Source organism: Trichoplusia ni, chromosome 8 (assembly GCF_003590095.1).
Source record: "Trichoplusia ni isolate ovarian cell line Hi5 chromosome 8, tn1, whole genome shotgun sequence".
NCBI lineage: Eukaryota > Metazoa > Arthropoda > Insecta > Lepidoptera > Noctuidae > Trichoplusia > Trichoplusia ni.
In genome coordinates this window covers 3,971,031-3,982,819 of record NC_039485.1, presented here as the reverse complement: position 1 = coordinate 3,982,819, position 11,789 = coordinate 3,971,031, and the positions used below count along the sequence as shown (strand labels likewise).

Genomic DNA, 11,789 nt, shown 5'->3' with positions numbered 1-11,789 from the left:
TGGTCAGTGTTTTTATTACCCAGAAATATTATTTATTTACCACAAAAATACAATAAAAGGAAAGGCCTCATGAATCACACAAACACTACTAATTTGTTCCTCAAGTTTTGCGGGGGCGGAGACAAATCGGTCCATCCATCTTACGCAGGTTTTGTTTCGAAAACTTTCGATTATAGTAAGTATGGTCCCTAGTCCCAAATGTGTTATGTTTTTGATAAAATGTTTTATTATATGAATAGCAGTGGGCGCCGATAGAAGGCCGATTTATACCGTTTTGAGGATTTCAGCTGTCGAACTCAATTTTTACTACATATTTGACGTTAAATCTGCAAAGACTTACACTACCACCGAGGCATTTGTCTAGGCTCAACCTTCCACAAAAAAATTAATCTTACAATTTCTTTAAAAATGAATGACTACGTACAAAGGAAAACGCAACGACAAGTAGAGAAAATTATAAAACCTGTCTATTAGGTACAACTTCGCATTTTATGCCTATCTGTTGAGGTCTATACAAAATGAAATCGTCTCTTCGAAATTAATTCCACATAAAGTTTATTTTTATGACAAAGGCAAAAGACAAAATAAAAAGCGAACAGAATTTGATTCTGATATTGTTTAAAAATATAACAGAATTCCAGAACTTGTTATTAATTAAAAATTGAGTAATATCCGATTGCAAAATTTCGGTTATATTTCACTATTTTTGGTAGAAAAAAATCCATCAATCAGATTTGTTAATTTAGAGGGTGGTAAAATAAAATCTGCAGCATAAAAACTCAAATGAATAGGATGTTCAAAAATTCGTAAAACACGTCTATCCTCGGACGAAGTAACTCAAAATTCCAAAGTTATCAAACTTTCAGTAACGGGGAAGAGCGAACAAACTCCGAATGAGCGTAAAAGTGATATTTTAATATTCCTTTGTTGCCGGTTTGAATCAAATTTTAAAGTAATCTTCGCATTATTTAAGTTTGTCTCAAAATGTTGAACGATTTTATTCTGTTTTTCTTGTTAATAGGTATTTTGAAAGGGCGAGTTAAAAAGTTATTTGAGTACTTCTGCTTTTTGTAGTGGACAAATCCGTTCTTCTTTTTTCGATTTTTGATACCGCACCCTAAAAAATGTAAAGTCATGACTACAAAAAGTTTTTATTTTTACACAGTTTTCGTGATTTCCACGTAGTTTCCACGAAAATGGATTATGGTCGCAACCATGCATATTTTATAACCTTTAATGGATTTCTATTAGTTCTGTACGAATCTATTACAGCACGAATGTTAAAAAATTTAGAAGAATTTTCACGGAATAAATTTGATTGAAAATTATATTTTTTATTTATATTGTTCAGTTAATAAAAGTCTTCAACCGCTTGGAAGTTGTTATATCAGTGCCTTTGTATTTAGTGAATTAAATATGATTTACCTCTGACCAGGTATTAACACTATACATACCTAACAGATTCAGAGGAAGATTTCTGAAGTTCAATGTTATCGTTACAGTCTAGCTTATCGTTTGTGTGTAGGAATGTTGTATTTATATTACACGTAAGAGTTTATTCCAAATCTCTGAACTCCTTTACTAAGCGCTTAGACATGAAACAAACATGTTCTTTCCTGATACCGTTGCGTGCTTCCGTCTGTGGTTAACGCTCGCGTATTAATTACTTTGTCACTGTCGGAGCGAGATGGCGCTCTACACTGAAGGTATTGCTGTCTCACTTCAACCAAAGTTGTGCTTTAAGAGAATATGGTACGCATGCTAGCAAAATAAACGTCTAAAACGAATCTTATTAATAAAGTTCGCGTAGCTCGTAATTAAAAGCTTGTAAACGTGGTTTTTATAATAAAACAAAACTGAAGTTCAATTAGATGTTTGTTGAACAGGAACTCATAATAAACATTAATTTTGTATCGCATCATATTAATTAAAGAATTACATGATTTCAGGTTTAAGTACAGACTTTGATGAACATTGCCTTTTACACAATCTACATAAAATATGCTGCTAGATAGCATTCCTGTCCTACCAGTGAAAATGATTCCTAGAAGTCACTACCTTACAGAAAAACTATAGGTATCGGAGAAACGGGTTGTATGTAACTGAAAGTACCTAAATAGAAGACCACCATACTTGTTCTTGCCGCATGCGTTTATTTTAAACGAAAACTGCTTTCTTATAACTTATTTAACAATATAAAGTCATCATAATCTATCTTTTTTTTTCAGTTTTTCTAAAAAACGTTTTAAGTAATACTATTACAAAATCTGTCTCTATTTACCCCGCTGGTCCTATCTACCCCTTCCACGGTACCTATCTGCCTACCAAATGTCAGGCATCAAAATAGAAAAGGAAAAATTGCAAGGCATTTACTCGTTTATAAGCAAAGATCCTCTGCATTGTGAACGGAGGTTTTTGTGAAGAACATAAATCAATCCAGAGCGAAAAGATTCCCCTATAGTTTTTGTTACAATCCTTGTGCAGATATAGATAGCGAGTTTCCTTTAAATACGAAAGTATTACCGAGGTTGAAATGTGAATATATTGTTGAGACATCAGTTGACTGAGAAAACGATCGATATAATAAAAGTAAGGTATATAATAGCACTTGAAATTGTAGCTAAATCCCTTAACAGTGTTACTGCTGGACAAAAACTCGTTTTTTCTAATATTGAAATTACATATTACAGTCCTAGTGCTTATAACCACTTTTATTAGGGTTGCCTCGGTGCTCCCTAAATGAGTCGATAGTATTGAGACTAAAAATTAAATTAATTAATTAAAATACTTTGTTAAAGAAGCATTATGTGTCCATTGATCAATACGCTAACAGCTTGATGTTTTTAGAAGTTTTTGGAAATTCTATTTTCACTTCAATTTTTTTGTTTTTTTTTATCGAATGTCAGAAGTACAAAAATAATAAATAAAAAGACCGACCGCAACACAAGTATTAAATACCTTTAAAAAAAGAAAAAAAACAGAAACTCTATTCTGCAAATCCAAAGGTTGTCAACCTGGTAAACACACTATATCGAAGAAAAATTACCAGATTAACGCTCACTCTTTCTAACAGTCGCAGAAGTCAAGGAAGTCATAAAACCAGTCACAAACCAACCAGTCTCAAAGACAAAGTCGTCATAGTCTGTACCAGTATTAAGATAGCCGTCATCGAAGTAACATTCGATTAATTAGCCATATTAGTTCCTCGACTGGAACTCTAACTAAATAATTGGTTACGATAAATGTTATTCTGAGAACTGTAATTGGTTTTCGCCGTTGTTTGTTTTTCGTTGATTTTTCTTTTATTTCTTTGTTTGATTATTTTTGTTTTATCTCTGTGTGCTTTTCGTGTGTTTGTTCTGATTTGTGTTTGATATATTCGCGTCTTGATTTGGTTTCGAGGAGCGTGGGTTTTTGTTTCTTGGTCGAATTGCTCTGTTTTTGTATATGTTTTTTTGTTCTACTTATTTTTTTTTGTAGTAAATTTCGTGTTGATGATACATAGTTAAATGATGCAACAGTTTATTCCCACGAATTTATCATGATTGCCCGAATAGTTTCGGACCCGACCGGAGTCCTGAATCTTGCGTTGAGGCGTCGAGGGGTCGCGAGCTGCGTGAGAACTGTTGTTAACTATTTCAAATGTCTTTCTTAGTGGTAACATACATACATAACCAGACATTTTAGAAGAATTAACCATTCAATTTGTGTATCAGACCTTATTTCATTAGCAGATACGTCCTTACCTACATCGAAACGTATAGATTATTACATAGCAACTTTTTAATTTATTTACCTGTAATCAATATAGTTAAGTAAATTTACTTAAAACGTTGATAATCAATATCCTGTATAATTTATAACAACTTTATTCATTAACGTAATCTACCTTACTTGCTTTCAATCTCATCCATTAATCAAAACGTAAAATATTGTTATAAAGAACCTGCTTAATGGCAAAATTTAATATTTACCAATTTGATTAAAGGGTTATCCTGGTAAATAGATATTGTAGATTAAATACGAGTGAGTAATACTAATTTATTATGGAAAATGAAAGCCTTTGAGAATTGGTCGTTAGTTCAGGTTGGTATTGGAAGGGATTTTTGATAGTGAGTGTAGACGAGTAAATCTTTATGAATAAGGTGTTTGATTTTTGGTAAATTGTTACGTCATGTAAATGGAAAATAATTAAATTTGCCTTAATGCGATAGATGTTAGCCCGTATCGTGTAAGATAGCGAAATGCATGTGATAAAGACTGTCGTCTTTATTTTGAATCAGTAAGAATTTAGTCATTTACACATGCGTAAGACAGCAGCAGACAAGGTTCTGTGACTTATTTTATTTTCTTTACTTTTAAATCGTAAGGAATGGCTTTAGCGAGTTTCACAAACATTCAACACGCATGCACAAAAACACCTAGACTGAGGACAACTATCTATTCGTGTATCACAAAAACACCTGTCAAAGGGTCAAAATGGCGACAGGTCGCATACAATGTGAAGTACTTAAACTATACTATGTTCTAAAACCCTTCAAAAATACCCAAGGCCTTATTACGCCTTGGTTTAAAATGATAATCACTTTTCTTGTCATGACTGCCATAGAAAGTGACTTCAATATACGACGGGACCCTTCTCATATTGATGATTGATGGCCTGACAGTCGTCTCATGAATGAATGTTAGATATATTATCAAGGCTTTTAGTCGCTTACACAAATATGTTGAGAATATGTAGAACTTTGTTGTAGGATTTTCGGTAGCTGTTTAGAGTGATGTATGTTATTACTTTCAGCTCCTGAAAGGTTGATCACTATTAGGGGTAAATAAAAACAAGCTGTATTATTTTTAGTATCGCTTTTACTGTAATCAAATCAAGTTAATTTTGACTCACTTCAAGTTTTTGATTAAGCTGAATTTTTTTGTCTTGACAAGTAGGAACTTTGTCCCTTTATAAATACAAAAAAATACCCACGTTAAACTAACATGTTAAACCGCATATAAAACGCTATGGTTGGTTTGTGTTTTGTAAAACTTGAAATACTGTAAGATTTTAATTGACACGTTTACTTTTGTGTAAGAAAAATATGTTTTTTTTTTATATTTTTGAAATAGTAGTAACGTATATACACGGTCATATAAAAGATTAAAACTAATTGAATTATTATTACAAATATTCCGATCTTCACCCTAAGAAGTTAAGATAAGAAAGTACCTATATTTATAAAACCTATAAAATTTGTTAGAAAAATACAATAATCTAAGTTACTTAACTACGAATCTGTTTTTCATATATACTCAAAAATGTAATACTAAGTGCTAATCAAACATATAACAATTAACACAAAATTAATACTGTAAATTAATAAAAGTATTCTCTTAAAAATCAGAACGAAATTTCCTTTGCCAAAATTCCTTACATTTTCCTAAAGAAATCCTGACTTAACAATGTACTAAATATTCACAACACTCGCTGGTCAGTCGTCATTACAGTTATATCTTTCTTTCCTCGAAGCTAAATAAAACTTGGTTTGTTTTTCTTTTCTAAATTCCTTGAAGTTCATTTTCTGCGATTCGTATCGTATTGCTCCTGTAAATGAAATGAGTGATTAGTTTTTTTTAAACAAAATATATTTTTTAAGTTATATATTATACTTGCAAACGGACGCTTAAGCGAAGATTAGCACAAGCGGTAGTTATTGGACTTTCAATTCTTATTTTAAGAGCTATAATTGCTTGCTAGTCTTCAAGCCTATTTATTCAAGTTTTGCTACCAATTGGCTCATTTTGAACGTCAGAAAAATATACATGTCTTCAATATAGACAAGTTGATTAAATAGATACGTTTTATTAACTCCAAAATTTTTCCACAATGTAGGTGTTTCTAAACTACAAGATTGTTGACAGTTGTCATAAACTCATAATATGTCTTACTCTATTCAGAGCGGTTTACCCAGTTGAGGAATAACATGAGCCTTTTACGAAAGAACATTATGTATAGTATAGTTGAATTTATCCTATGATACAAAAAAATATTAGTTCCACTCTTGGTCTCTCGTTTATAATTACTACTTGCAAAATACTAATTAGAAAATTCAAATTTAATTTAACGAGACATTTTCCGACAAGATTGTTTACATTACCTATAATTTCAGGAATGTGATGGCTTTAGCAATATTTCTGAGAGGAAAATTTCTTGGAACATTTTTTGGGAATTTTCCATTCAATTTTAAAACAACGCTAGGTCTGTTACACGCGATCAATCGCCAGCAATTGTTTTAAATTTTCTTTTAGCTCTGATTTCTAAATTATTCTTTCTTTAAACAATTTAAAAATATCTTATAACCTGTATGTTAGCAACTTAATATGTACAGTAATTTAATTCCTAGCATTATGTTACATACAAAACCCAACGGGCAAACATTGGTATTAGACACATTTCTTGCCCATTTGTTACGAATTTCCATTCTGTTCATGGCATAATAAGATCCATGCGTCTGCAAACCGCCTTATAGAGATTAAAATTCTTTGAAGTAAACTTAAAAATAACAATAGCAGTTATTCTGTTTTTTTTTTGCATTTGTAACGTTTGAAACAAGGTCACTTTGGAAGATAAGTAGTAATCATCATTGCAAAGGACGAAAGGTGTGAGGTCATAAGGTTTTGCGCTGTACCGTTTTATATAATTGCCATTATAATGAAGTAATTTTTCATATTTTTATTTAGTATTTGTCTGTTTCATAGTGAACGATCTGCATTCAAGAAAAAACTATTCTCATAAGCATTATTGGTATTGAATAAGTAAGATTTCTGGAAGTTATAAAGCGGATTTAATTTGTACGTATGCAGGAAATAGTTAGAAAAATTAATTTTTTTCAGTACCTACCAAGCAGAAATGAAAGTTAAACAGCATTAAAAAAACGATAGTGGGTACTTCAACATCATAATTATGTTAGCTAATGAATAAAAATAAGCCTTTTATTCAAGGTACTGTGTATATAGTTTTAAAAACAACAAATAGGCACTTACAACAGTCTTCAGGTAAGACACACACTTTGTACTCATCGTGGAAGACATATCCCTCCTTACAATCGCAGCTGTTGTACCGGCAGCCGCTGAAACATGTTTTGTTCACGTCCTGGTAGTCTGAACATGAGTTTCCACAGTGGTTGCCGCACCCTGTGGTCGCGTTGTAGTCGCCGCCGCAACTGCCTGGAAACGTTCAAAGACTTTTTACCATTTTTTTTCTTAAATAACACCGGTTTCGCAAACATCCAAGTCACATGCACCGATACACCCAGACTCAGGAAATGCATTCGTGCATCACATAAACGATTGTCCTCCGCGGGGATCGATCCCGCGACACGTCGTGCTCAGTGGGTTTGTCTTAGTGAACTTAACTACTCGGGTATCCGTGTAGTCGAATACTCATGGAGACATGGACACCCACTTCTTCGGGGGAGGGCACGGGTAGTATCAGATTCTTACTGCCTAAACCTGAGCCGGTTGACATCAACTGCGTTTGTTGCTGTGGTACTTCATAGCATTAATCGTAGTAATAAACTTAAATGTGTTCAGAAAACTGTATGACAGTTCTAAACGAGTGTTATTCAACTTGATATTTATTTTGATAGTTTAGTCATTTGTTTTGTAGCGACAGCCGAAATACAACATCTACAATTTCAACAATCTAGCTATTACGGTTCCTAGTATACAGCCTGGATAGACACACAGACAGACAGATAGGTTTCCTAAGCAGAAGGGTTCTGTTTTTACTCAGGTATATGATTAATTGTCGGTTTATTGGTTAACTAAAGACATTAACGTCTCACGAAAATTGTAAAGTGCTTGAATAACTTTATACCTAAATTGTCTCTTAATATTATGATTGTTGTTGAACAAAAGACTAACAGTTTAAAGGCCTCGATTAGACACTGGGCTAAATACGCATCAATGATGAAGCAACTACTTGTTTATTGCAATTGTGGTTTTAATTATTGAACTAATTAATTAATTAGAACCGAGTCATTGCTGTTTTTCGCACTTAAACAGGAAAAAACATGTTTAAATAGTTTATAAAATATAGGTTACATAATATAATTTTTAAATTAATATTTTAATATTCAGCGAATTATATATTTTGATAAATTAGGCATTGAATCGCATTATCTGTTTAAGGTCATTACATCGCCAAAAAGGCAGTAAAACTACGTACTATAAATATCAAAACATATTTCACACAAACATTCGAGCCGACACTTTTAACTCAAAGCAATAAAGTTGCTTTTACACTGACATAATTTCGTTACTTAAGTGAATACTGGCCAAGTCTTCCAGTAAGATTGTTTTGGGTATTATTATATTCAAAACCACAATATCTCGACTATTCGCCTTTTGACAACTCAATGTACCTACGTTTAGACCACAAAGTTCACTTCACAGTTCTTGTCGACTTTGGTTGACGTTAAATAGCAAACTTGGATAAATAAGACCTGTTGCTTGATATTTTCACTTCAGTTATATTAAAGATTTAACTTAGATTAAAAATTGTGTGAGGTAAATGTTAGAAATAGGTTTAGTACTAAATTGCACTTTTGTTTTCCTAGAAAATATAATTTTTATCCTGTATTCGTCATGCAGGATAAAAATTGACGCACCAAAGGAGTCGTATTGCATTGCAATGAACAACAACACTTTAATATAAAAAAATACCTACGTTATAATTAGAAGAAATATGTGTTACCTAGAATTATTTTTCTTGCAGATCTTTTAGGAAACTATAAAACAGTCTTAGCCAATTATACCTGTAACCAAAAATGTTGGTTAAGGGTGTCGAAACTAGAAGTTACATCAATGTATGGTTTGCCTGTCTACTAATCCCAAAAGCCTTTAATGAAGTTATAATAACTTCAAAAAATAATGTTCAGTTCACTTCATAATCAGAACAAAATTCACGGCACCCTGTCTTGGCCTTCAAAACAATTCTATACCAATTTCCTCGAGCCAGTTCAGCCGTTTGGACATAAAATTATAACAAACTGGCAGTTGCCCGCGACTTCGTTCGCGTGGTTAGAAGATATAGGTCACCTTGGGTTACAATATCCCAATTTTCTTACGGAACCCTAATATTTTTGAAATAAATTATAGCCTATGTTCAGCGGTGATAATGTAGTTTCTCAACAGTGAAATAATTTGTCAAATCGGACCAGTAGTTTTGAAGCCTATTCGTGAAAAACAAACAAACAAATCTCTCGTATAGATTGACAAAAATTACCTACGCATTAGTGTATTTTTTTCTCTAGCCCACTGTGTCCCACTGCGGGGCAAAGGCCTTCCCCGAATCTTTCCAAGATTCTCTATACTGGGCCGCATGGTGCCAGTACGCGCGGTAATAATTAAAGTCGTCTCGCCACCGCTTCCTAGATTATGTATGTAGGATTCATTCTTTTAATATATTTGTTGTCGTATTGGTAACAGCTATCCGTAATAGTACATATCTATGCTCGCACTTAAAAATGAATAAATATTAAGCTAAACTCACTGCAATCGCTCTTCCGGATGCAAGTCCCGTTGGAGTCTCTTACGAAACCGTCTGTGCACACACATTCTGGCTTGCACAGGGAGGTGGCGCCCCCGCACCTGATCGGATGTCCTAAATCTTCGCAAGTCTTCGGGCCGCAGTGAGCGCACTCCACGCTTATTTCATTCTCTTTGCACACGGATCGTTTCACAACTGGAATAGGAGAAATGTCTTAAAGATTTTTGAACATTGATTGACAATGATTAGAATTTTAACGAGAATTTTTGCATTGCCAATCAAATTAGCAATGTCTTAACAACCATATATTTGGAGCTATTATAGCTTTAGAATCTTTCGATAAACTAATTACTATCCTCATAATATATTTGACAGCAGATTGAATTGATCAGAGGATCATTCCGATTTCCAAGGGTCAATATCCGAAATTGAAATGATGAGAGAGAAGTGATATTTTGAGAAAGATAAATGTTCATTTTATAACAGTTGCAATACATTACATAATATAAGATTTTTAGGACGTAAACTATTGAGTTCATCATTAGTTTCATGCATAATAAAAAAGTAATACAAATCATACAAATTCGCATAGGAGACGTCACATAATATCATCTATATTATAATACAATGAAGCTCTCATGTCCATGCAAAGTAGACTACTGTAACCAGTTTCTGGAATAAAACTACTTGAAAGTACATTTCCGACAGAGAAAAGGTGCATTCAAAAGTTCTGAACTAACCGCGTATATGTAGGGTACTTATGAAATTGTATATAAAGTAGTGTTTACACCGCAAACTCTAGGTTCATAAATAACTTGTTTGGAATCAGTGACCTGTACTGTTGGGATTGTATCCTTTTTTGTCTGTCTGTCAATAATCGAGTATTTACTATGTTACGTAAAAAGCATCAAGTCACCCAATTACTGCGGAGGAGGACTGTATGCATAGCCGGGGTTAAGGTCACAACGCAAAACTTACTGTGCGTGACATAGCGGGTTCGATTCATGAGTAGAGCAACCATTTATGAGACCCATGCATGCTAGTCCCATGTCTGGGTGTCGTTTTGCATAAGACTTGAGTAAGACGTACGCATAATACACTCAAAACAGAAAGTAGGAACACTTCTTTCCCAAAACAATCACTTAAATTAAATAATCAATCAGGTTTCAAAATATTCCACCTACCTGAGCTGTGTATAAAATAGACCCAATAAGTGGACACTAGAACGATCACAAGCAGTCTGGGCATTTTAAAAGTAAACGTCCACTGCGACCGCCATTCACCTCACAAGTGTCAGCTCGAAATAATTTTAATTCCACAGACACTATGACATTCAGCCTTTTCCTTTCGAATGACTAATTCATGGATTACACAAGCATCTCCATTTTCCTTTAGTGACGCGTTTCAAGATCAATTGCCATGTACCTTAGTAATTGTTTCGTTAATTATTTTGTTTAAATTGTCCGTCATTGTTTTTGGATCTTTATTGCACGTGATTTTCGCTTGTCTTTTTTCCTTATGACCTGATGGTTTGCAATAGCCTTTGATAAGGCGTTTGGTTTTTATAGAAGCACGATCTCGATTTACTTTGTAGTTGTTTTACATCTAGGTATGTTGGCACGTCTGATAAAATACTATCACGTTGTTTGTACTACAGATTTGCATTTGCACACAGTCTGCGTTCGCGTGAATCTCGCGATCCATTTTGATTATGTTCGACTTGTCTACTTGTATCGCCTGTTGCGGTATATTGTCACGCGGTGTTGTTTCTGGTAATTTCTAAGTTCTGTAATAGGAGTAAGAATTTCTTCTTTTTTTTCCGGGAAATAGTGATTATGTTTGACGGATATCAATTATTTTTTTATGATTAAAATTTTGCAACACTAAGATTTTCCTGACGACACAAATCACTAATTATTGTCTAAATGAGTAATAGTAAAAAAAAAACTATCTCAGACATCGAAAAGTAATCGTGAAAAATATGTCCTCAAACCAAATCCTTCACTGAAAAATGAAAGCGTCGTCTTTATGCCGAATGTTTCATCCGAAATTTCAATTGCATTCAAATATCGTTCTTGCAATTTGAAATACAAAGTACCTTCACAAACAACACCCACTTCCTAAATTCGGATACGAAAATTTGCAAATAAACGGAATATGAAATCTTGAAAGGAACGTTCGCTGACACAATATCTGCGGCTTCCCCCTCAATTCCCTCTATTTGTCTCAATACACTCTCGGCGTCTAT

The 11,789-nt window shown here is 33.5% G+C and overlaps 1 protein-coding gene across 1 annotated transcript; it reads right to left on the bottom strand.

Annotated features, from left to right (window-relative positions):
- Positions 1–5,424: 5,424 nt before the first annotated feature.
- On the bottom strand, positions 5,425–10,974 carry LOC113496883 (inducible metalloproteinase inhibitor protein-like). Its single transcript, XM_026876260.1, has 4 exons — positions 10,726–10,974; positions 9,545–9,736; positions 7,033–7,215; positions 5,425–5,593 (listed from the first exon to the last, which is right to left on the bottom strand). Coding segments are annotated over exons 1-4 (441 nt in total). The 5' UTR covers positions 10,790–10,974; the 3' UTR covers positions 5,425–5,591.
- Positions 10,975–11,789: the final 815 nt, after the last annotated feature.